This window comes from Erithacus rubecula (genome assembly GCF_903797595.1).
Source record: "Erithacus rubecula genome assembly, chromosome: 4".
Taxonomy (NCBI): Eukaryota; Metazoa; Chordata; class Aves; order Passeriformes; family Muscicapidae; genus Erithacus; species Erithacus rubecula.
This window is the reverse complement of record NC_136686.1, coordinates 10,979,889-11,003,659: the sequence shown is the minus strand read 5'-3', so window position 1 is coordinate 11,003,659 and position 23,771 is coordinate 10,979,889. Positions and strand designations below refer to the sequence as shown.

Sequence of the window (23,771 nt, the reverse complement as noted above, 5' to 3'; positions counted from 1 at the left end):
CTTATGAGGTTCAACTGACATGTTTGCATTGCTTTAACTAATTGTTTCAATTCATCTTTTGGTCCCCAGTTTGGGAGAACTGTTGTATTTTCTGTTTATATCTCAGACTTGTAACTTCTACATTTATAATAGCAAACAGTTGGGGTTTTTTTTTATCCTTCAGGATATTTCATGAGTAAAAGCAAACAAACCACCACTCATAGTTACAGACATGAAGATTATTATGGACAGTTAAAAACAAATCTACTGTACCTCTGTAATTATTTGAATTGGTATTTATATTTTCCAGCTACTACAACTTTGCATGTAAATTAAACAGAGAGATGCTGAAGGATGCCAGTTTTTCTGTGGCTCTTAGGCTTTCAGCACTGGACAAAAGGTAAACAGAATGAGACTGGGGAGATGCAGTTCATTAAGAGTTAAACTTCAAAGGAGGCTTAATACCACTTTTTCTCTACCTGGTAAATCTTCCATGGATTCGCTGTGTCCTAATCATAGCTGTCCTTCTGTTTCAAAGGAAAACAGGGTGTTTCAAAATGCAAGCAGAGTTATTTGCCTTTAGATTAAGGAGAGATTCATGTATGAGCTAATCTTTTAGTTTTGAAAATTCATTTTCTTGTTCTCCTTCTGAAAAGTGAGAACACTGTGCTTTACCTTTGTAATCTGTGCTTAAAAACAAATTAATTCAACCTCCTGCTAAAGGAAGGCAGAGTGAGTTGGAGATACCTATCTGGATATACCAGTAAAAAATTTGCTCCAAATCCTGCTTTTCAGGTTACTTGTGTTGAAAAAGTGTTCTAAATTCAAATATCTTCTATTTTGCTCTCTTGAATCATCATCTTCCCCATCTCTTGACTGGCTCTGTCATCAGACAAGAGCCCTTCTTTTTGTTCTTGCCTTTTATCTCATCTTAAGCTCTTCCTGCTCCTTCCAGCTTCATTTCTGCCCTTTCAAAGGTTCCATTTCCTTAAGGTAAACATGAGAAGGGAGGTCAGCCCATTCTGATCAAAATACTATTGACCCTGATCACTCAAAAAAGGTGTTTTTGAGAGGCTTTAAATAAGCTGACATGTTTGTTACTGAAGACTTTTCAGTTTACCTTAACTTAGCTGTTCATTTTTTCACTGCTTCCTTCCTTTGTGCTCATGAGTAACACACACAGATGTGCCTTTTTTTGCTTTTCAGTGGCTGTCCATAGAAATATTAATCACTATTTTGGGAAAGAAATATTATCCAGAGTACTGCAATATACTGGCTGTTAGTTAGTGGTAAAACTTGAAAGTCAGAAGTGGCCTGCAGTTTTGAAGATGGAACATTTTTTGTTACTTCAGGCTGCTTGCTAAATTGATGTTCTTATAGAAGATGTCTCAAAAAATTTATTTTGTGAGTGTTTGGATTTAATCAGAATGACCTTATGTAAGTATCTATTTTACACAAACTGTTAATTAACACAGCTTTCTATTAGCCAAGAATTCAGTTGTATGTGAAGAAAATATATCCTGCTGTGAGGATATATGTTTATATATATATGTGTGTGTAAACACCTAGCAAGCTGTGTTTTAGGAGTAAGCATTTTCTGCATTTATGAAAGGAAATGCTGTGGTCAATATGAATATACATACACAGATCCCATCATTTGAATAATGGATGAAACTGTAAAAAGAGTAAGTTAATTTTCAGATATTCCATCCAAAGCTGCTTCTATTATATTCAGTCATTTGAGAGATAGATTGAAAATTCTTCTGACTTCATGGCAGTAGCAAGTATAATTGTGGTTCATGAATCTGGCTAAAGCTGGCGGAAATCAAGTTGCTATGGTCTACAACAATGGCAGTTTGTTTTTGCAAGATGCCAGCAAGGACTTGTGGGGGAGCTGACAGACGTTTCTATCTAAGTTCCAGAGTGCAACCTTAAACAGGCCACATGCTGAATGGGGGCCAATAGAAAGCAAAAATAGGAGAGTAAGTTGTGAGTTAACTTTTTAGAGTGAGCCATCACAGAGCTGGGCGTTTTCATGCACGTGTGGCTATCCCATGTGTGCTGCCAAGAAAATACAGCCCAATGTCACTTCAGCAGTGATTGCCTGTGTTTTGGAAAGTTCATTTCAGGCACTGACAGTGCATTAAGTAGTTTGAGGTGACCTATTTGATTCTGTATTTTCATAAACATGCACATAATCACATTCGTATATGGTCGCTGTAAAGGACCCACAGAACTGATGATAACTGTAATGGTTCTTCTCTTGCCCTGTCAGGTTCTGCCCACTTGGACAGAACTTGGCCCTCCCAACCCAGACTGTGCTGTGATTCTATGGAATTACCATTTTCCTCCTCACAGTGACAATTGCTTTGCTGGACAAGTAAGTTTGAAGGCCACCTAGGCTAAGGGGGAGTGTATTCTTTGGCAGAGGGCCTCAGATTTGCATTGTTGTTGGTTGCTCTGTGTCATACAAGGATGACACAGAGCAGTGCAAACATCTTCCATCAACCAGTACTGAATATGTCACTGTGACTTTAAGAAGCAGTGGTTGAGGTCAGCAGTAGAAGAATGGGACATGTCAGCACAGATTAAGAACATAAATTAGCTGGCTTGAACCCTTTATTCATAGAGCCAAAGGCAAAATAAAATAACAGCTGAGTGGAAGCCAACTCTACCCATTCTCACTGGCACAGGTTGCCCAGAAAAGCTATGGCTGCCTTATCCCTGAAAGTGTTCAAGGCCAGGTTGGATGGTGCTTGGAGCAGCCTAGAATAGTGGAAGCTGTCCCTGCCCATGGAATTAGATGAGTTTGGAACTAGAATTGGAGCTAGTTTGGAATTCGATGAGCTTTAAGGTCTCTTCCAACCCAAACCAGTCTGTGATTCTATTTCATAATTCTACCATAGATGGAAAACAAGAAGTTGCTGTATTGCCTTGCTCGAATTCAGACTAATTCAGTTCCTGTGTGCTGAGAATTATTTTTGAAGAGTGGAGAGAGTGGAAGATTCCTGCTTTGCAACATGTGCACCTGAGCTCTGTCTGAATATAATTGTAAGGTACAGTCTTCTCTGTACTGATCAGACAAGAAGCTGAAACAGGTACAAGTGTGGTTATTCATTGTGCGAGAGCAGTCTGTGAGGAGCTTACTGCTTTCACCTTATTCAGTAGACAAAATCCTGCCCTGCTATGCAAGTTGCTGTGAATTCTTTGTAGCTTTATTTTGTTGGTGGCTAAGGCAGACAAGGGTTTAGAAGGGAATCCCTCTGTGTTGTATCAGGGTGGGCCTTTAGCAGGCTAGTTCCTGAAGTGATTCCCAAAAGTATTCAGCCAAACAGCTGTTTTCAAACACCACTTTTGGTTGCAGTTGGGAAGGTCTCCTGCCTACCAGTGCCTACTGTCACTATCTATCAAGGGTATTTTTTACACTCTTGAAAGAAACATTGCCATATTACCCAGTCTTTTCTTACATCAACATTAGTTGACCAAAGAGGTCTCAATTCCATTCCAAGTAGACTTTTCAGAATATTGCCTCAAGTGTCCTGAGTGGGATTATTATAAAGCTCCAAAGGGGGAGGAGCTGAGTACTGCTCCCTGTTGAAAAGGGCACAGGAGTAACCTAATCTTATTTCACATCTCACTTAACCTTGGCTGCACATCCGAAGAGTTGGGATAACACAACTTCCATGTCTTAACTCATTGCTTATCTTTTCTGGAAGCTGCAAACTCTTTGGGGCAAAACTCAGCTAAACGTGGAGAACCAAGGGAAAAACATACCTCATTAAGCATATTTGTTAGATTCAAATTCTGACACAAAGACTGCAATTCTCAACTATTTATTGCCTGAAAATACTTCTTTTAGAATGAAAACAAAAATACGAAGTTTTCTTGTGGGATGTTCTACATTACTAATTCTGTCTTCCACACTCTTCCCCAGGAAAACTTTTCTGTCAAATGCAACATTCTCATATAAAAATTACTTAAGAGGACAGAAAGAATGTAGTGTGCAATACAGAGATGCTCTAAGAAATTCAAGCACTTAGCCTTTTTCCAGAAGTGACCACAGATCACACTTCGTGTTTTATCATTTAACAGAGTTACAAATTCTAATGGTATATTTGGGGTTGCTGATTGTATAATTCTTTAAATTCTTTTTTTTGTTTGTTTGTTTTTTTTGTTTTTTAGAGCATCAGCAGGATGATTAAAATACTGAAATTACTTCAAATAGTTTAAAAATACTGAACTTCAAAGTTCGAGGGGGTAGTGGTGTTAGTAATGAGTTCCTTGAGAGCTTATAAAATATTAACACAGATTTGCAGAGATGTGAATATGAATCTATTCTTCAGTATCTCATTTCTACTGAGCTATCACCATTAAGAAACATAGGATGTACAGGGTCCCTCTTAAAGCTGGAGGAAATCTAAGAGAGTTATACAGGATACCAGAAGGCTCTTTCAAATGTTGCATTCTAATATTTCTAATCCTTTGTGAGAAGTAATCTCTGTAGGCAGCAACTCATGCATGTAAATGTGAGGAATTAAAGTTAATAACTCTATTTCTAAATCAAATATTGTCATATTTGTCCTCTTCTCTAATCCTCTTGGTAGATTTAAATCCATGACAGGCTTGAATTCTTGAGAGAAAGCAGATCTTTAGTTATCAGACGCACTCTAAAAAAAAGAAAAAAGAAAATATATAATATTTCACTGCTTTTATAGCTCAAACAGCTTCCTTGATTTTTCTGTAGACTTAGTTTTGAAAAATTCCCCTCTGGGCTGAGACAGAGCACAAGAAATTTGAGAGCCAAAGATTTTTGGTTTTTTTAAGTAAAGCTAGGAGTGGTTCAGAAATATTGTTGAGAATGGAATTCCTTCTACAACCACCTTATCATATTTCTGTCTGTCTTCTTGACATTTTTTCTTTTGCATGCCTCCAAAGAATATTTGGATGTCATCTGGCCAGTGCTTTGAATAATATCTTTATTCTGACATTTTTCTGTTGCCTCATATTTGATCATTGTAATTAAAACAGTTTTATCTTCAGCTGGTGAAATGTGTTCTCCTGTGTAGCTCCTTCCTGAGCCTTAAAATGTTTGTTTTCGCTTCCTCAGATACTTTGGTTAAACTTTGTTCTTTTGACTTGCAAATGGTTTCCAAAAACTCACCTTTCTTTCCTCACTCAGGATTTATTTACAGTTCTTTCCACTTGCCTTGTGGATTTGTTCCTTTCTCTTGGAGTGGGGAGATTTCCTCAAGAACATGCAGCTATTCCCTGAAATTGTAGACAGAATTGTGGCTAATGGCTATTTTGCTAAACAAATAGTTGGTTATGATTTAGTTGCATCTTTCAAAACACCCATTTATTAAATGGTTGTTATTTTTGGATGCACACTGGGCATCATTTGGTTTCTTTAACCATGGAACTGGAGTTTTATTTACTTTCAGTGTTTTGATTATTTGTCATAAAGTGACATTTGAAATAACCATATGCAGCAGGGGGGAAGGTATGCCACATAATTTACTCAGAGACCCTGAATCAATAAAATACACATGTACTGTGCTGAAAGATAAGGTGAACTAAAATCCTTGTTCAATTTATGTAAATGAATGAATCGCTAACATTTCTAAACAGAGAAAGAGCTTCAGTGCAAATTCTGTCAGCTCAACTCATCATCTGTCTTAAAGTGGTAAATTATAATTAGCTTGACTACATCTCAGGCATGAATTAGATTGGCTTTTTAAGTGTGGTGCCAAATTTCTGAAAGTTTTGACTCCTGTAATTGCCATTTTAAAGCATTTTAGAAAATGTGTGTATTTCTACATGTATGCATATGAAAACAAATTAATTTCTGTGTAAAGGTGGAGCCTTTTTCTTTCCATGTCACAGGAATCTTAAAAGGACTTCCTTATGATCAGTCACCATCACCCTGTCCTTCCTTGCTTCACATCTCAGTGTTTGTGGTAGATGTTAATAGTAATTTGATACATGAGTTTCAACTTCATGAAATGTTGCATTTTTTTTCTGTATTTGGGAAGTGAAGATAAGGTAAGGCATTTTTAACAGTAAGGCAGCAGCAGTTAAAGCTTTTTAACATATCAGCCTGCTAACTCTGGTACCTCTTACAGACAGCTAATTGATTTAGTTATGAACTCTTAAAATGGAATTACTGTAAAAGAAGGGACAGAAAGAACTGAATATTCTAACTGTGAAGTACTAGCTTGAGATATCGATCAAGACTGTGGTTCTTTCTGTTTTAAAACCAGATGATCTGTAGCTGCTCATAAACTATGGGTTTATATTAAAAATGTAAGTCATAATTTTAAAAAAATTGGCAGCTTAAGCAGCAAAAAATGAAAGTGTCATATTCTTGGTTTTAAGCTAGTATTACAAGTCTGAGGAAGGGGAAAAGGAAAACAAGCTGGAGGTTATGGCTTAATTTTTTTTGAAAGTTTTGTAAGTTTTGCCAAAAGAGATATTGTAATAAAAATAGCCTGAAGAGCTAAACATGTCCTATGACTTCTGTAGCTCTGAAGTGCTAGACCAATTAATTTTGTTTTAGTTCATAGTATGCTAAGATGTTCTGGCATTGAGTTTTAAGTCCTACAGAACATGAAAGGCTGCACACAGAATATAGATTAAATGTTTAGTTGGCAGGTATTAAAAACTAATCGCAATCTGGGTGCATAATAGTGCTCAGAACTGTTAATCCAGAAATGCCAGTGATCTAGGGAGAAAAATTCCTATGTGACTCTAGGTAAGGAATGTCCCATTAAATTTCAAATTTCTGAAGTAGTAAACCCCATTTAATGAAATAGGGTACCATTTAGCTACATGAGAATGTAGTTAAAGGGAAGCCTTGGAACTCAAATGAGTCTCATGATCTTCCCTGGCTGTCAGTAATCTGGTGCCTGTCCTTCAAAAAGGATGCTGAAAAACATGAATCGAGGAACGAGATACAAAAATTATGCAAACCTTGGAATATCTCCCTTGGTTTCTCTTTTTAGTTCATGCAAAAAACACTTTACCAAATGCTGGTTATGATCTGGGAATTGTGGGGCTTTTTTAATCTATGCTTAAAAGCCATGTTTGGAAACAATTCTAATCAAATCTAAGCCAGAAATAAGTCACAGGCTGTAATGAGTGAGATATTTACCTACTAGGACACTTTATTTAGGGACACAGTGAAATCTTCCAGTTCAACACTGAAAATTTTTCAGAGAAAAGGTGTGAAAGCATCTTGTGCATGAAACATAATTGACAGGCTTGATTTCAAGAGGAGCTGATGTTTGATCATCTGTGTTTATGCAGAAGAGTTGGGTAAAAAAGGTTTAATAGTCCATTCTGGCTTTCAAAGTATGTTTGTTGGCTGTAGATACTTAAATGAAAGAATTGTCACTGAAAGTCATCCATGAGGTTTAACATCTCTGTGTGCTGGTTATTCAGAAGGTGAAAGTCCCACTTTAAAGAAGCCTATGTCCCACAAGGCACACTTCAAGAAATGGATTCATCATTGCAGGTCATGGGTAGGCTGCTCAGAGAGTGAGATAATGCAAGTAGCCAGAAGGATGGTGTTTGTCTGCAGTGGGAACACTACTGGCATGGGAGGATAGTGAGGGCTTTAGAACTGGAAAAAGTATTTAACATACAATTATTTTGTGCTATGGATGTTTCCTGTTGTCTCTGGGCTGTGAATTATAGAGAATATTGCCTTAGTATTGAAGCTGTTTCATTGCCTTAAAACCAAATAGTTTTGCCCATTTCTCTGTTGCGAGATGGGGTAGTTTAAAGTCTCTGTCAAAGCTGTGTTCTGCCGGGTGGAATTCAACCTGCAAACCCCAGTTCAAGTTTTTGTGAATAGTCTTTCTGTCTTTACTGGAATATTTTGTGGAAGCAGCTCTCTTTGGGGAGGGCTGCAGGTGGGGAGTGGAAGGGCTGGCTGCAAGCTGCTCATGCCACACATGCTGTCCAGTGAAGCTCTGCTGCCACGCTGTGGTGGAGATGGAGCCTTGTTTGGTAGCGGATGGTCCAACCTTCTGCCTGATCCTTTGGACCTGGTGAGAGTTGCCTGTGGCAGAAACATCTGCTTTCACTTCCCTAGTGTTACAAATCTTATCCCTACAAAGTGTGATCAGGAATAAATACCTCTGCCAGCATCCAGTGGTACCTCTGTATTTTGGAGGCTTGTAGACTAGATGGTTTGTATTGTGTCAGATCTGTGAGAGTGAAGTCAAGCAGAGCATGCAGGAAGGGACATTCCCAGCTTGTACAGTACTGCCCATTTCTACCTTTTAAACCCAGAATGTGGTGACTGCAATCATAGGTGATAAGAACAGCTGTGGGATAAATTGAAACACAGGCAACTGAAATATTCTAGACATTTTTTTCCTATCTTAAGTTTCCTATTTTAAGTTTGTATAGGATGAATTTCTGATGTTTTCTGGTGCTGGTAATTCAATGCCAAGAATAAACAGAGTCTAAAGCATTAATTCTGAAAATATAAATCAGGTTCTGGAAAATAAGAAAGTAAATAAAGATAAAACATTTAATTCATTACATTTTCTATTATTTTTTTGTAATGTCATAATCACAGGTCAAAGTTATAAAAATATAGAAGAGTTGTAAGAAATTACTCTGATTTTATACAGGTTCTAGAACTTCATTAAACTACTAAAACCCTCAACAGAAAGAAACCTGTAAAGCTTTGTAAGCAGTTTGGCTCATTGTGAAGGGCCAAAGTCCTGACTGTCTGTGTGTGGTGCATCACAGCTCCAAACTGTGAGGAACAGCTGTGTTGTTGTCTAGAGACCTTTAGTGGTGGGAGGAATTCTCTTCAAGGTGCTGTGAAACAAAAATGCTTGAAAGGACTGAAAGACTGGAAAGAAAAATGGTTTATGTCTTTTCAGTGCCATCCAGTCAGGTCTGCAAGTGGAAGTGACTCTAAGTGATGCATCAGTATTTTATTCCAGTCTGCAGATGTTCTAATGATAATTGGATTACTTGTTGAAGGCCAGAAAGAAATATAATTATTGTACAATACAAGTGTTGTATTTTCATTACCTCTGCTTTTTGGTCCTACAGACCTGTTTCAGGGTAGCTCTTAGAAAAATTGGATGGCTCTAAGAAAGGATTACATAAACAGCCCATTTGACAAGGGTTCCAACCTGACAAGTGTTCCAAATTAATAAAGTTCTGTATCTCTTCATGTATTTGATTAGAATGTATTTGTTATTTAAATAATAAAAATTTTGATTTAAATAAGTAATGGGATTGGGCAAAGATAACCCTCTTCTGCATGAGACCTAATTACTCGTAAGGAAGTTCCTAAGTAATAATTTAGTTATAGAAAACTGACTGTAGCACAGGAAAAAGTCTAATTAAAAAAGAAAGAAGACCCTACACTATAGAATAAATCAAATTCTCCAATAAGAATGTTATATTTAGAGATCCTTCAGTATTAATAACTGTGAAGGGGACTTAGGAAAACAGATGTATGCATTTTGTTCTCCTTGTCATCCCTTCAGTATCCTGTATTAATTAATAATTAGCTTCTGAAACTTGCCTTTTTCAAGCAACGTACAACATACTTCCGAGATTATTTGTGCATTGCCTTTAATCTACTTCATCAGCCTCCAACCTTATTAATTTTTTTATTTCTGTTCTCCGTGATCCATAGAATCCAAATTACTTTATAGAACAATTCTTTGGGGTCCTGGTGGCTGCAGTGGGCTTGTCAATAATGTCAAGTTCCGGTTGGACTAAGAATGAGAAGGTGGAATGCTCTCCCTGAGAAATAGTCTGTACGTCCTCTCCAGCAGTATTGGTTAGTGGTTCCTGGCAGGACATCGTTGTATTTTCACACCCCATTAAGCTTACAAACCAGTCACTGTGCTCTTGCATTGACTCCAGCAGCCTCTTGTAGCAGAATCCAAGTGAAAAGAACTGGGAGAATTGTGGAAAATTCCCTTTACAGTCTGTCAAAACTTAAACAGGATTTAGTGGCATAGATTTTCATGACTTACAGGTAGTAACATTTTTCATCCTTAAGGGACAGTTTTCTCCACCTTTCTTCCTTTCTCTTTGTGTTTCCCAATCAATGTTACGACCCAGAGGAAGATTTTAAATTTTAAATTGTAGAATGAGGATGTTGCTTAAGTATGGAAGGCAGGGCAAGTTGATTCGGTGGTGTTATTTGTGTATGTCAAAATATCATGGCAGTCACAAAGCATGCAGTACTGAAGGATTTTGGAAAAGTGTTGCTATAAATGCACAGAAATGTTTGTTTTCAGTCCCTAAGCACAGATAGTTAGTGATGAGGCAAAATAAAATGAATTGTTTTCTTCCTTTTGTATGCCATCTTCCCTGTGGCAGAATACCATAATCTTCACTGTTTCTATAATATTAATTTAATTCTATAATATTAATTGAGAGTGTAATAGGCCCAGCTGGAAATATATAGACAAGTCTGTGCAATCAGGTCTGCGGTTCTCGCTGTGTTGTTTCTCCTTGGTGCAGTTTCACAGCTAACAGGCTCACACTCGTATTAGTAGTAACTATGGCAACTTTAGAACCTCTCTTTCTAAAGCTGAGTGTACAATAAAGTGCCTAAAGTGTAGGTAGGATTAGAGACTCTCGAATATGTTTAATTTTCTCTCTGTGTCTCTGTCTTTGGAGAGGAGCAAGAGGGTAATGTGAGTATTAGCTGGGGACTGGCTTTAATCTTCACAGACACTCAAGTCTGCCAGGGTCTGCTCCCAGCTGCCCAAAGGCCTCATCCTTCCCCAGCATTTGAACAAGGGGATCATGAATATTCATGGTGTGGTCACAATGGAAAACCTCCACACAGAAAGGGGTTTCTGAAGGAGTGAAAATGTTATTGAAACCATTTTGCAGCTTCAGCTACAGTAGTCAGTAATGATAAATGCCACAATGGTGATAGAGTTCATAAGATAATGGAGATGTCTTAGATATTGTGTAAGCATGAATGGATCTGGTAATAGGAAAAGAGCTTTTGCCATGGGGTTTAGCAGCGGGTTCATGTTGAAGGACATAAAGACTATACTAGCAGGACCATTCCCAAGCTAATGCACATAAAAGTTTTGAGAGTACATTTTTTGTCTGTGTGACACTTTATGTGGTTGAGAGGTGTCACTCTGAAAATTGCTGTTAATATTGTAGAAATTATGCTTTTATGCAAGTGCCATATTTTATGCAGAAGCCGTATTTTGGGAACACAACCAGAAAAGTCTGTTTCTCATCCCAGGAGCTGAGCCAGGGAGGGTGGTAGGATGTTTTTTGCAGTCCACTGGGAGAACTTCATGTTACTTTTTGGCACTTGTGACATGCCCTAAATCAGACCTGGAACAGACCTTTTGGGTGTCAGCCTTGGTTTATCTGAGAGTCTGCACATATGTGATTTTATTACTTCAGCATCTTGCTCTTTTATATACTCAAATATAAATATTGTCTTTATAAATATAATATTTAGTGCAAATGCCACATTTATGTAAATTAATTATAGCTTGGCACTTGTCTTTTTACTTAATTTATTTACTTAATTTACTTAAAAAATCACTACAGTAGAAGTGATGTGCTGACAGAAGACAATATATTGATATTCTCTGTTATGTTCACCTGTTAAGGCTTTGATGTGATGCATGATTTGTTTTGGTCTTAATTTCTCTCCTCTTGTCATTACCTCACACTGGAATTTTTTTGAATTAAGAAGGTGTGCAGCATGCTTCCTGACAAAGGCTAAGGAGGTCTATCAGGAAAAAAAAAAGAAGCTCCATAGTAGTTAATGCTTTATTATTTTTGATTTTCAATTCTGGACTTTTTGAATTAGAGAATAATATAAACTGCTAAAATGCTGTTTTACTGACACATGCCAGTGCAGGGCTGTTCCCTTCCATTTGTGTCCAAGCTTCTCTTCATCTAAACCCATCTGTCTGTTGAGGTTGTGTAGGATTGTTAAAGTCCACTGTCTCTCTTCTGTTGTTTTGTCTGAAGTTCCCCTCTGTCTGAGTTTTCCCCTCCTGTCGCCCCCTGGCAAATGCCCACAAGAACATTTATCTCTGTGCTTAGATGCTCTCCAACCCAAAAGACATCAAGGAGATGAGTAAATTATGAATATTCTTCTACTGGATGTGAAGCTACATGTAGTAAATAATTGGTGCCCTGCAGGCAAACCACTTGTGATTCAGAAAGGCTTGTCTCCTGTATGGGTAACTTGGGAAAGATTATATCATAACAGCTTCTCAGCTGCAGAATTGGGACCAACATCTCTGACACTTCATAAAATGAGCACTGTAGATCGCTTGGAAGATGCCTGGCTGATAATCCTGAGAATTTAAATTCTTTGTCTACATCCCTGACATGTGCCTCAATCCTGGCCTCAAGGGACCACCTTGGGAGGTGAATGAGTTGCAGCTTGTGCCCATTTAAACATCAGCGGGAGCTCCCTGCCAGTGATCATAGTGTCTCGTCTCCTGGCAAGTGTGTAAAAGCATCCAGGCATAAAGGACTGAGTTTAGGTATTATTAGATGTCAAAGAAGTTTAAGGGTCTCTGACATTATTTGTGCTATTTTCAAATATTAATCTGATTGTCTTTTTCTACATCTCTTCAAGTTTTGCAGTGAAAATGGTCATCTTTCCCGTGCATGTTGTACAGCTTGTTTTCTTTGCAGTGCTTGGAAGTGTAGTGTCCAAGTGTTCAGATCATAAAGAACTGACTTATTTTTCACTTAAATTCACTAGGAAGATCATTGGAACATTACAATTGACTGTAAATTTTATTTAAAAGACTTTGTCTTTTAATTCCTGCCATTCATTTGGTTGGGGTTTTTGTTTGTGTGGGTTCTGACTCAACATAAGCCCTAGTAAATTTGCCTGAAGTTTGGGGTCATACCTGTTTTAAAATTAAATTGCCTCATATGCAAGTATTTGCAGGTTCAGTGTCAGCATTTATAAACATCTTACTTTTTCAAACCCTTGATTTCTACTTGTTTTCTGAGTTTAAGGAATTGCGGGAGGGCTCGGGGAGATGGATGCGGTAATAAATCAAAATAAGCAATGTTTCATCTTTAAATAAATAAATGATCCTTAACTCTGCCCAACAGTTGTGAGCCAGTGGGCAATTTATGCGATCCGGAATCTCACAGAACAGAACAAGCAGAACCAGGCGCTGATTGCACAGATGGAGCAGAAGGGGCTGGCGGACAGCTCTGCCCTCGAGAGAATGGGCTTGGAGATACAGCAACGAGATGACAAGTTAATTCTGCGGTCAGTCAGGAAAAAACCCTCCTGAGCAAAAATACTAGCAGTAGTCAAGTCATTAAAAATGTATTTCTCTTATAAAATTTTCCCTTGCTTAGCAACCAGTTCTTTCAGTTTTAGTGCCGGCCTGTTGAAATTACTGTGTTTGTTCTCAGAAAAACTGCCAAATGATGCTTCAGTCTCCATTTGCTGTAAATAAAAGGTCACCTGTGTATTTTCTATGTACCTGGGTAAATCAGTTTGTGAAAAAAGGTCCTTCTTGTCAGTTGGTTGGAATTTCATTACTTCTTTTTTCATCAGTAGAAGAATGTCATATGTGCAGTATCAACTTGTTATAATTTCCTTTGCTGAACCTGGAGATAACTATCATTTTAAAAACTCTAGAAAGAAAGAGCTCCTTTGCAGGCTGCCTTCTTCATATAAAAGATCTGTGCTGAGTCAAGGCTAAACAAGCAGAGTTACTGATTTTCAATTGTGGGACCTAAATGTCTCAATTTATATAAGCATCAAAGTTGGATGTACTTAAATATTTAGTGAATTAAACACAACATGCCTTTTGTCTATTTAAGTATTAGTAAACTGTCTTTTCTACCTTGATACCTATCAGTCTTCATGATAAGTATATTAAAACCAAAGCTGAAGCTGTTGTGGCAACAGATGCTGCATTCCTTTGCACTGGGGCATGTCTCTGTTTTGGAGACTTGGGTGTTTGTTTGAATTTTATTTGTTCCTTTGGAGGGTAAGTCAGCCCACTTTCCTTTTATTTTGCACTTCTCATGGGTTTTCTGAACTTTGGCAGACTGCTGAAGAGGTAGTTTCTCACTGTGATTAATTCTAGCAGTTTCTTTTCACCCCTCTGCCTTTCCAAAACATTGACAAAACTCATTTCCAGTTAATTAATTCAAGAGAGGCAGAAGAATAGAAGGCCCTGCCTCTTCATTTTGGGTACCCTCCTATATTGTTGTTGGACCCTGCCACTGTGGAATGTGGCATGAATGAGATGAGGGAGAAGGGGGGTGAAGCTGAGGGGCAGGGGAGGAGGGCACAGTTAACTCTGTGTGTGCCATAGCTTTGCCCTATATGCCAAAAAATTTAATCCTCCCTGCACAAGCTAAACAGGAATTATAGCTTAATATTGCTGGTACTTCTGTATGTTACTGTCGTTGGATTATCTTCAGCCACCTCTAACTCAGAGGTCTCAGAAAAATTAACATGTTCATAATCTTGTTGACATTTAATCCCATTCTTAAATAGAAAGGCAAGTTCATGTCCTTAAACTCCACATTATGTGGAACAAACCTTCATCCATGTGCATGAGCTTTTGTTCCTTCAATTGAATTTTTGGTTTAAAAATGGAAAAAAGCACACATTGCTTTGAACTCTGAGAAACACATCGTACTGCTTAAATCTGATGGTAAGTAGAGCTGGACTGCTAAAGGCATTTCAAGTTAACAGAAAGATGTGGATGTCTGCCATGCCAACCTGGTGGGACTAGGGAATTAACCCAGTAGGATTTTTAGACACCTGTTGGTTTTAAAGTCAAGGATACAAAACTTTTCTACAGCCGTTTATTAAATAAATTGTGTCTGAAAAAGGATAATGGCAATAGCCACAAAGACTCTCTAACTCTTATTTCTTTTAGTGACTTTTTACTTGAAAAATAAATAGAGGAGAAAAGTGTTCTTTGCTTTAGCAAAGAGTAAATATAAATATAAGCAAATTGATTTGTTTGTTTTTAAAAAATAATTTGACAGGAATATTTTGTTGAGTGTTAAAAATTGTGTTGAAGTGATGTTGGATACAGGTAGATACCTTTTGCTGACTGAAATGAAATGTGATTGTGGTACTTCTTGAGCACATGGCTTCTCAGTGATTTCCTTAAGCCTTAATTTTTGTGTTTAGGCCAGAATTCATTTAGTGTTTTCATTACTGTCAGATAAGATTTAGAGCTGGGTTTGTCAGGGTTGTGATCTTTATCTCCATAACACAATGGAAGATTCATACTTCTAGCACCTAAATGGAAAAAAACAAAACAAACTCTTCTCTTAAAAAAAGACGGGGGGAAGTAGTTACTTGGAAGGCTGCATCATTCAACTTTAAAAATAAAGAGCTAAACTTTTACTAACAAAGGAACATCAAATGTAATACTATCTGAAATAAATGAAGTTGTTCTTAATGGAGTAATTAGAAAAATTCACTCTTACTTTAATGCCACTACTTAGGAAACTCATGTTAGATAATTTAACAAACTGATTTTTTTAAAAAATCAAATTATTCTGAACAGAAAATGGACTTTCCTGGCTTTTTGTGTAAGAAAAAAAATGCAAATAATTTTCTTTTATTTAGGGTGATAAAGAGTTAAAATCCTGCTCACTAAGCAAATCCAGAGAGAACTTTGGTTGTGGAAAAAGCAGTGGGAGTCCCTTTTTCTTTTTAAGCAATGGGGAATAGACTGGGTGGGTTTTTTTTAAATTTGATGGTTGTATACCCACCAATGGAATGCACACAAACCCATAAATATAAACCAAATAATAACAAACACACACACACCAAAAAAAAAAAAAAAAAAAAGTTGTGTGTTTTAGTGCATAATGGCATAGTGGAGTAATACTTGTGTTTTCTAAAAGAGAAACATAGGGCTTTCATAGTGGAGAACATGCTGATTACTGTATTGTTAGTGGCTGGCTTTTGATTTTCCAGGATGGATTAATTCTTGGAAGACAACAGCTTCCCTGTCCTCCCCCAGTGGAGTCCCGGTCTCCAATAGACTCATTTTATATGCTTGGGGATTAATACAGCACAGCAATCAGTCATAAAAAGCAAGCTTTAGTGAGTTTGTAAAGGGGCAGAACAGGCAAATCAAGTCTTGTGACCATCTTATTGCTTTCGAGTGCTTTCAAACAATAGTGATCAGATTTTTTTTTTTTTTTTTTAAGGTCCATTTGTTATTAAAAGAGAATAGGGAGTTGGTTTCTCATCGTAAGTGGAGAGATTCTGGAAGAGCTTTCTGGCAAATTGTGAGAAATAACCTGAAATGTTTGCAAAGCTCTGAACATGCTTTTAATGATTTAAGTTATTTTTGCCTTAAGTGCTTGTAAAATGCATTTTTAAATGCAATCCCCTCCCCCAAAAAAACACCGCAAGTGCCATTAATGCCAGTGTCACAACCTTTATTTAACAGTCAGTTTGTATTTTGAGGTTAGTGTGAGCATTTGTGTAGTGAGAATCAAAAAAAAAAAAAAAAAAAAAAAAAAAAAAAAAAAAAAAAAAGTCCACTTGATTTGCAAATGAGAAAGTACTAAAAATGTGAGGCTCTGCCCAAAATTACCCTCAGATTTTGTACCAAGCCTGAGCTGTGGCGTTGGGTTGTATTGACTTTGAAATCCCTGTCTTCTTGGTTTAGACTTCTTTGTGTCAAATGGGGGGTATTTATGGAGCAATGCAGAATAATGCATTTGAGGAAGAAATTCTTCTCTGTGAGGGTGTTGAGATAGTGCTCAGGTTGCCCAGAGAAGCTGTGGCTGCCCCAGCCCTGGCAGTGTTCCAGGCCAGGTTGGATGGGGCTTGGAGCAACCTGGGATGATGGAAGGTGTCCCTTCCCATGGCAGAGGGGACCTGGAACTGGATGATCTCTAAGGTCCTTGCATTGCAAACCATTCTGTGATTCCCTGGACTTCCCACTTCCTTCTTAAAATCCCTGTGTCCCCCTTATGAAGCGTGCACCACCGGCTCCCTGCGGTACTGTCCAGGGTCCTGACGAGCTGCCCCCTCTGCCAACAGGCCTTTCCATGTCGAGAGCCGATTCCAGTATCTTGCAGCTTGGCCGAGGCATAACCATTCCAGTGGGGGGCTTTCATGCTGCTTTAGACTTAATGGGTTTCTCTGAGGGAGCTTTCTCTTCCAGTAGTTTCTGATAACATCTAGCAATTTATGAGGGTGAGAAACTAGCATTGATTTTTTAATAGGTCTTTAGTATCCTTAGAACAATTTTTTTTTTTTTAAGCTTTAGCTATTCCTTGTATAAATGAGGTTAGTGAATTCTCCTCTGACTTGGCCACATTGTAAGCTCTGGAAAACTTTAGTTTATACACTGGAAGTAGAGACATGGGGGCTGAGCTACTAAATTTACTGAATTGATGTTCCAGTCATGGATCCAGTGTCTGCACAGGACATTTCCCTCAGCTGTTTCCCCTCACTAGGGTTGTGCTGACAAAAGAAGGCAAGAACTGAGAGACTGCACTGCTCTCAGACCAGCCTGGTGGTGTCCATCTTACATGAATTAGGAACTACCTAGACTGGAGAAGGCAGAAGCAAATAAAACTAGATCGTGGAGTGAGAGAGGGAGGAGTTCAGGTCCCAGGGAGAACTCCTGAGAGATGTAAAATATGTTGTCAGTCAAATGGGAGAGTATTGTTAGTTTGCATCTTCCCTCCTGCTGTCTGAACACTCAATGAAATTTGCTGTCCATATGACACCTTTTTAGGAAGAGCCTCCCTTCTCCAGACTAAGATAAAAGAGTTGTCTTCTTTCACCCCAAATTTCATTTGGATAGGATTGGCACTGCATTGCTTTTAATTGCCTTGTAGAGTCATGAAATCATTAAGGTTGGAAAAGAGCTCCAAGATTATCAAGTCTGCATTGGAATTAAGGATACTCTCCAATTTTGCTCAGCATTTTCTGCAGCCTTACAGCTTACTCTAAAAGTAGTATGTAACCCAGAGAATACCTAAATAGTTAAAATACTTAAACAGTAGAGAGAATATACAAACAAATCAGACAATTCTAGTTTTGCATGGATTTTCATGGGAAAGGAAAACACAGCTGTAGGTAAAGACCAAGGGAAGCCCACAGCATTTGAAATTAGCCTCCTGGTTTTTGCTGCACGGCATCTCATCTCATTTCAAAAGTGGAGTTGTTGCTGCACCAGTGATGACACAGAGATGTCACAGAAGTTCCTGAGCAAGACACTGTTAAGTTGCACTTGGTTTTGTTTAAATTTAAGATGGCTTTCATACCACATTTGTCCTTAATTTAAAGTTTTGTTTCATTTCTGAATACAAGTAAATATTAATGTACAAACATAATTACACAAAAGGGATTTGTGTTTGATTTTTTCGTTTTGTCATTCAGGAAGTATTCCAACTTGTTTGTCCACTTGCTGAATTTTTACACAATGCCTTTTGAACTGTATTAATACGAGAGTTCTGAAAATCTTCATGCTTTAGCATACATTCATAGTCAATATTTGTTATAAGACAAAAAGTCCAGTCAGTAATGTGGTTTTTTTGGCAGGGTTGCTCTTAAAACATTTTTTTTTCCTGGAGTTTTGAAAATGTGATCAAAGTAAGCATGAAAGCTGTGATGCCTAAAGGAAAACAATCTTGATAAAGCTCTGAAGTGGTAGTGCATTAGTTATTGAGAGGTACATTGCCATGGTGGTGTTAACTCCAAAACATAAGCAGAACAAATGTGGTGATGATCACTCTTCTACTGCAGACCTTGTTTTCAGAAATACATGTTTATGTAATATTCATAGCACAGTAATAAGGAAAAAAAATCAGATAAATTAAATAATCCATACCAATTAATCCTCAATGGAAAGGGGATTTTCAGCTTTGTACTGGGCAGTTTTAATTTTGAAATTGTGTTTACTGAAAGTTATTATAACTATAGAATGATTTGGATTGGAAAAGATCTCTTCAGACCGTTGAGTCCAACCATTCCCCCAGCACTGCCAAGGCCACCACTAGCCCATGTCTGCAAGTGCCACATCCACATGCCTGTTGAATCCCTCTAGGGATGGTGTAGTGAACAAGTAGAAAGTAAGGAATGTTTCTCTATTGCCTCTCTGAATATTAAGTTTTGAACATCAGTTTTGAGCTGCCTCTAACAAAAATGTTAGAACCTGGTTTATTTTAGAAAATGAGACACCCTGTTTGAAGGCCATTAAAATAGCTTGTAATAAATTTATGGTACATCCGGCAAACAAGCAGTGAAGTTTTGATATGTAAGAAAAGCAAGCAGTAAACTTTATGATACATGAAGGGAACTTTTCCTGGATATCAATGAGCAGCCAATGAACTTTTAGGGAGCAAGATGGAGTTCTCCACAAACCTGCTGTTGCTCTAAGGTAGATATGACATTGCCATTCTGTAAGCAAGTGCCCAACTTGCTGCAGGTTGCAAAACCTACAAAGTGTCAGTCTTTGCTGTCTGTGCGGTTCTGTGCTGTCCTGGCTGCTTCTACAAGGCTGCTTGTGCCCCACCCTGCTGGTCCTGCTGCCGTGGCACTGCTCTGCTGCTGACTTGCTGGCAGCTCTTGGAGAGACTTCACTGGGGATTATTTTCCCCATTGTATTTTAGGAGCCAGCACTGGACTCAGAGAGGTGGTAATGCCTTTCCTGTGCTTCTCATAATTGTTCTTGGCATTTTCCTACTTTGTTATTTTATCTCTTTCTTTCCTTCTTTATGGTGGGGGAGGGGGGGGAAGGGGGGGTGGAAATTTAAGCTGAATGATCGCTTTGGATTCCAACATTTAAGCTCATTTGGGTTTTAATCTTGTTTTCCACTACACTAGGAACCTAATTCCTTTTGATGCTTTAAGTTTTAGCTTTCATGATTTTTAGATTCTGTACTGCCTTAGTGCGTGATTCTGAACTTCATATATAATGCTAGTAAGTTCTCTTTACAGGGTATTTGGACTAATCAATGCTTTTCCAGCCTACGATCCAAGGATACCGTTACAGCCTCAGGCACAAAAAGCATAAACAACAGCGAATTCAGGAGAGCAAACTGAGAGGGTGGAACTTCATAGCCTGAGGCTGTAATTGGATAATTGACTCCAATGCGTAAATGGCCCAAAACTTACAAAAGTGTGAAAACTTGGAGCGTGCTGTCCATCTTGGGTCCAACTTGGGTGGAGCTGTGGCTGGGCTCTTGTACTGCCCAAGGTGTATCCTTTGAAGGGCTTTTTTAATAAATATCTACTTTATTCCTTTAACTTTGTCTAGCCTCTGTTTCCGGTCAGCCTGTTTAGGCATCACTTTGTGCAATTTTGGACTGGGGCAAAACTTACCTGTCCTCACCTTCAGCTGATCAGAACAGGTGGGGATTCCACTACTGCCCTGAGAAGCCTGTGGATGGCCCTCTCCAGGTGGAATTTTCCTAAACAGCCACCCTAAATCTCCCTGGCACAGCTTGAGGTCATTTCCCCATGTCCTGTCTCTTATTCAGGAGAATAGACCAATCCCAATCTGGCTGCACCCTCCTGTTAGTGAGTTGTTGAGAGCCAGAAGGTCTCCCCTGAGCCTCCTTTTCTCCAGGCTGAGCTGCGCCAGCTCCCTCAGCCACTCCTGGTATTCCAGCCCCTTTGCCAGCTCCATTCCCTTCTCTGGACACACTCCAGCCCCTCAATGTCTTTCTTGCAGTGAGGGGCCCAGAACAGCCTCCCAGATTCAGGATGCCTCAGCAGAACCAGAACAGTGAACTGTCCAGTGACTGCTTATAAAAGCATTTAGCTTGCATGATAAATCCTATGTTTATTGCTTGTTTTAAATGCGTTTAAACAACTTTGGCTAGGAATCAATTTAACACTGAGCATTTGCATGTTCTATGTTGGCACTTTTCTCACAGAACAGGTCATGGAAATAGTGTACATGGGCTTTTCTGAAGGCAGAGTTGGGGAAGAAGAATAAGTTTGCTGCTTCAGATTACCTCTGTATTAATTGTGGAGGAAGTTAGCTACATTTGCTACAGAACTATTCAGCTGTTAATATTAAATGTGATAATTAAAGGAGAAAGAGCATGCTGAAAGAATATATAAGGCTGAGTAAAGAAAAAGAATGTTATAGAAAAAGATATCATAAAATCATAGAATGGCTTTAGTTGGAAGGGACCTTAAAGCTCATCTCATTCCACCCACATGCCATGGGCAGGGACACCTTCCACTAGACCATATTGCTCCAAGCCCTTGGCCTCAAACACTTCCAGGGATGGGGCAGCCACAGCTTTTCTGGGCAGCCTGTGCCAGAGCCTCACCACCCTCACAGGGAAGAATTTCCTCCTAATATGTAATCTAAGCCTACTCTCTCACAGTTTGAAGTTGTTCTCCCTTGTCCTGCCACACCATGTTCTTATAAATAGTCTCTCTCCATGCAAGACCAAGCTGACAGTACCTTAACAAAAAAAGTTGAAGCAAGTCTTGCAGATCAAGGCACTGTGGCAGGAAAGAAGTAGATTTTTACTTCAGCAGTAATTTTAAAAGAGAAAAAAAAGCAAATTTTGAAATTGTTGATAGACCATTTACAAAACCACATTTCCCCAGACAGGGGATGTACAGTGGCTGGTATTTCTGTTCCTTACCCCCTTTATTCTGCACCATGCATTTCTTTACTTATGCACATCACAGTCTGTGCCTGCTTTTGATTAGAAGTGAGCCTGATTTACATCAACAAGGGGAGAAAAAAAGGCAATGTTACATGTGCAATAAATGGGAAAATGTTGATAAGGAAATAATGGATGAAAATGCCCAGCTATTTTCTGAGCGTAAAAAGCATCCTTAGTGACTAACACCTATGAGAAGCCTAACCTTCAATGTTAAGTCCTTTAAACTGGGCCAAAAGGCTTGAGCACAGCTTTTCTGCCCCTCACCAAGGGTAAAGTGAGCACATAACATTGCAACAAATCACCAAGGGATCTTACTAATGGCAAATTAAATTAAATTAAATTAAAATTACAGCACATCCCTTGTCATTGTAAACATTTGTGTATCATCTAAATGTTGGCTTCACTCTCTTCTTTTTGCCTTGTAAACTCTTCCTTAGCTTAATTATTTATTACTACATTTAGACAGACCTTGGCCTCTCCTATCATATGCTCTCTAGGCCAACATTAAATTTTGGTTTAGAAGCAGGTTTTTTAGCCACATATTTTATAAAGTGGTGTGATTCCAGTCTTTGCCCCAAGCCCATGCTTGATAATACCAAGATGTGTCTGGGAGAGTTTCCTCCTCAGTTCTGTGTACTTCTCATTGCCAGGGCTTTTTTCTCAATTGCAGCCATCTGTTGAGAGTCTGTACTCCATGGGTTAAAGTTTATTTTTATATTAAGACAAGCTTTCATTATGTTTTCCCTCTTTCCCTCTTTCTCCTACCACCCACCTCCCCCCCCCCCCCCTCCCCCCCCCCAATTTGGAACTTTAGGCTTTCTAGTTAAGCTTTTATGGTGGCCACAAACAGGTGCGTGCTTTACAGAGGGTCTTATTCTGCAGCTCCCACTGGCATCCCTGGCCTCCTGAACTCCCTTTTGCTACCTCCTTCCCCCTCAATAATTTTTTATGAATGATAGCTTTTCAGCACCCTGGGAACAGCTTGTTGGGAAAAATGCTCCTTGTGGGGTGCAGTCAAATCCTACACATTTCTCCAAGGGTTTTCTATGAAAGGGCTGGTTCTGTGTTGCAGGTATGACGTACGTGTGGACTCCCCCTCCCTGCTGGCTCCCCCACCTCCTGCTTCTATGATTCACTGTGATAAATTTGCTTCTTAATAATGCCGGTAGACTCTCGCCACAGGTGCTTCTCAATTAAAATCCACTTTGTTTAAAAACTAAAGGCTTGTTTAACTGAGCCCCTGGGGAGAGTTGACAGATCCCAGGATAGGTGACACAAATAGATTGGTGACCCTCTGGAGCTGCATTGAAAATACCATATCCTGGGGTACCAGAGGGCAGCGTCACTCTGAAAACAAATCTGCACATTTGAGAAACCCTGGGTGGAATTCCTGGGACTCGTTGTTTTCACTGTGGGGCCTTTTAAATCCATCTTTTAGCATTTTGTTTTGTTCCTGCTACCCTTCTCACACCCCCTCTCCCCCAAGTACTTTCTTCTTTTTTCTAATACTGATTTAGCTATTTAGAAAATACAAAGGTAAAAGGGGCTTTTTTTTTGCCAAGAACAGTCTCTCTTTTGTATTCTAAAGATATTTGTAAGAAATTAATTGAAATGGCAAAGCAGGGTGTAAAAAATATATTTGGGAAAAAAAAGAAAGAGCAACTTGAAAGTGAGTGACATTTTTTCTTTTTTTCATTTAATTTCTTTTTAAAGAGAAAGGAAAATGTCCTTTTGAGTGATCCAATCTTTTCCCTGCCTTCTTAGACATATATTTTTAGCATTTTGAACACATGTAATGTTCTCAGATATTGCTTACCAGAGCACTTTGAAATAACTGTAGAGGGTGGATGGGATGACTCAGGGGACTGGTAATTGAATGCGGAGCCTTTTCACCTCGAAGTCCCCAGTTTGAATCGAACCCAAGATGAGAGCGACCTCGTGGTTACCCTCAGAAGGGTGTTTAGTGGCCTGTCTGAAGTGAGTTGGTGGTCTCAGTCCAGCTCTTGGCAAACAGCTGCCACATCACAGCAACCACGGCTGCAGTTAGTGCCAATTATCAGCCGGGCTGGCAGTGCTGGCAGTGAGGGGAAGGATGGAATTAGCATGTGCTGCTTCTGCTGTCAGAGGTGGTCCCTGTT

At 38.8% G+C, this 23,771-nt stretch overlaps 1 protein-coding gene across 1 annotated transcript in view; it reads left to right on the top strand.

Annotated features, from left to right (window-relative positions):
• Positions 1–13,817, top strand: part of ATXN10 (ataxin 10) — a gene marked incomplete at its 5' end in the record, with an annotated part of 91,732 nt that extends 77,915 nt beyond the window's left edge. The window contains one exon of the mRNA XM_079303104.1: positions 13,093–13,817. Within this exon, the coding sequence (XP_079159230.1) occupies positions 13,093–13,280 (188 nt within the window). The 3' untranslated portion in view covers positions 13,281–13,817. The remainder of the gene's footprint in view (positions 1–13,092) is intronic.
• Between the last annotated feature and the right edge of the window lie 9,954 nt (positions 13,818–23,771).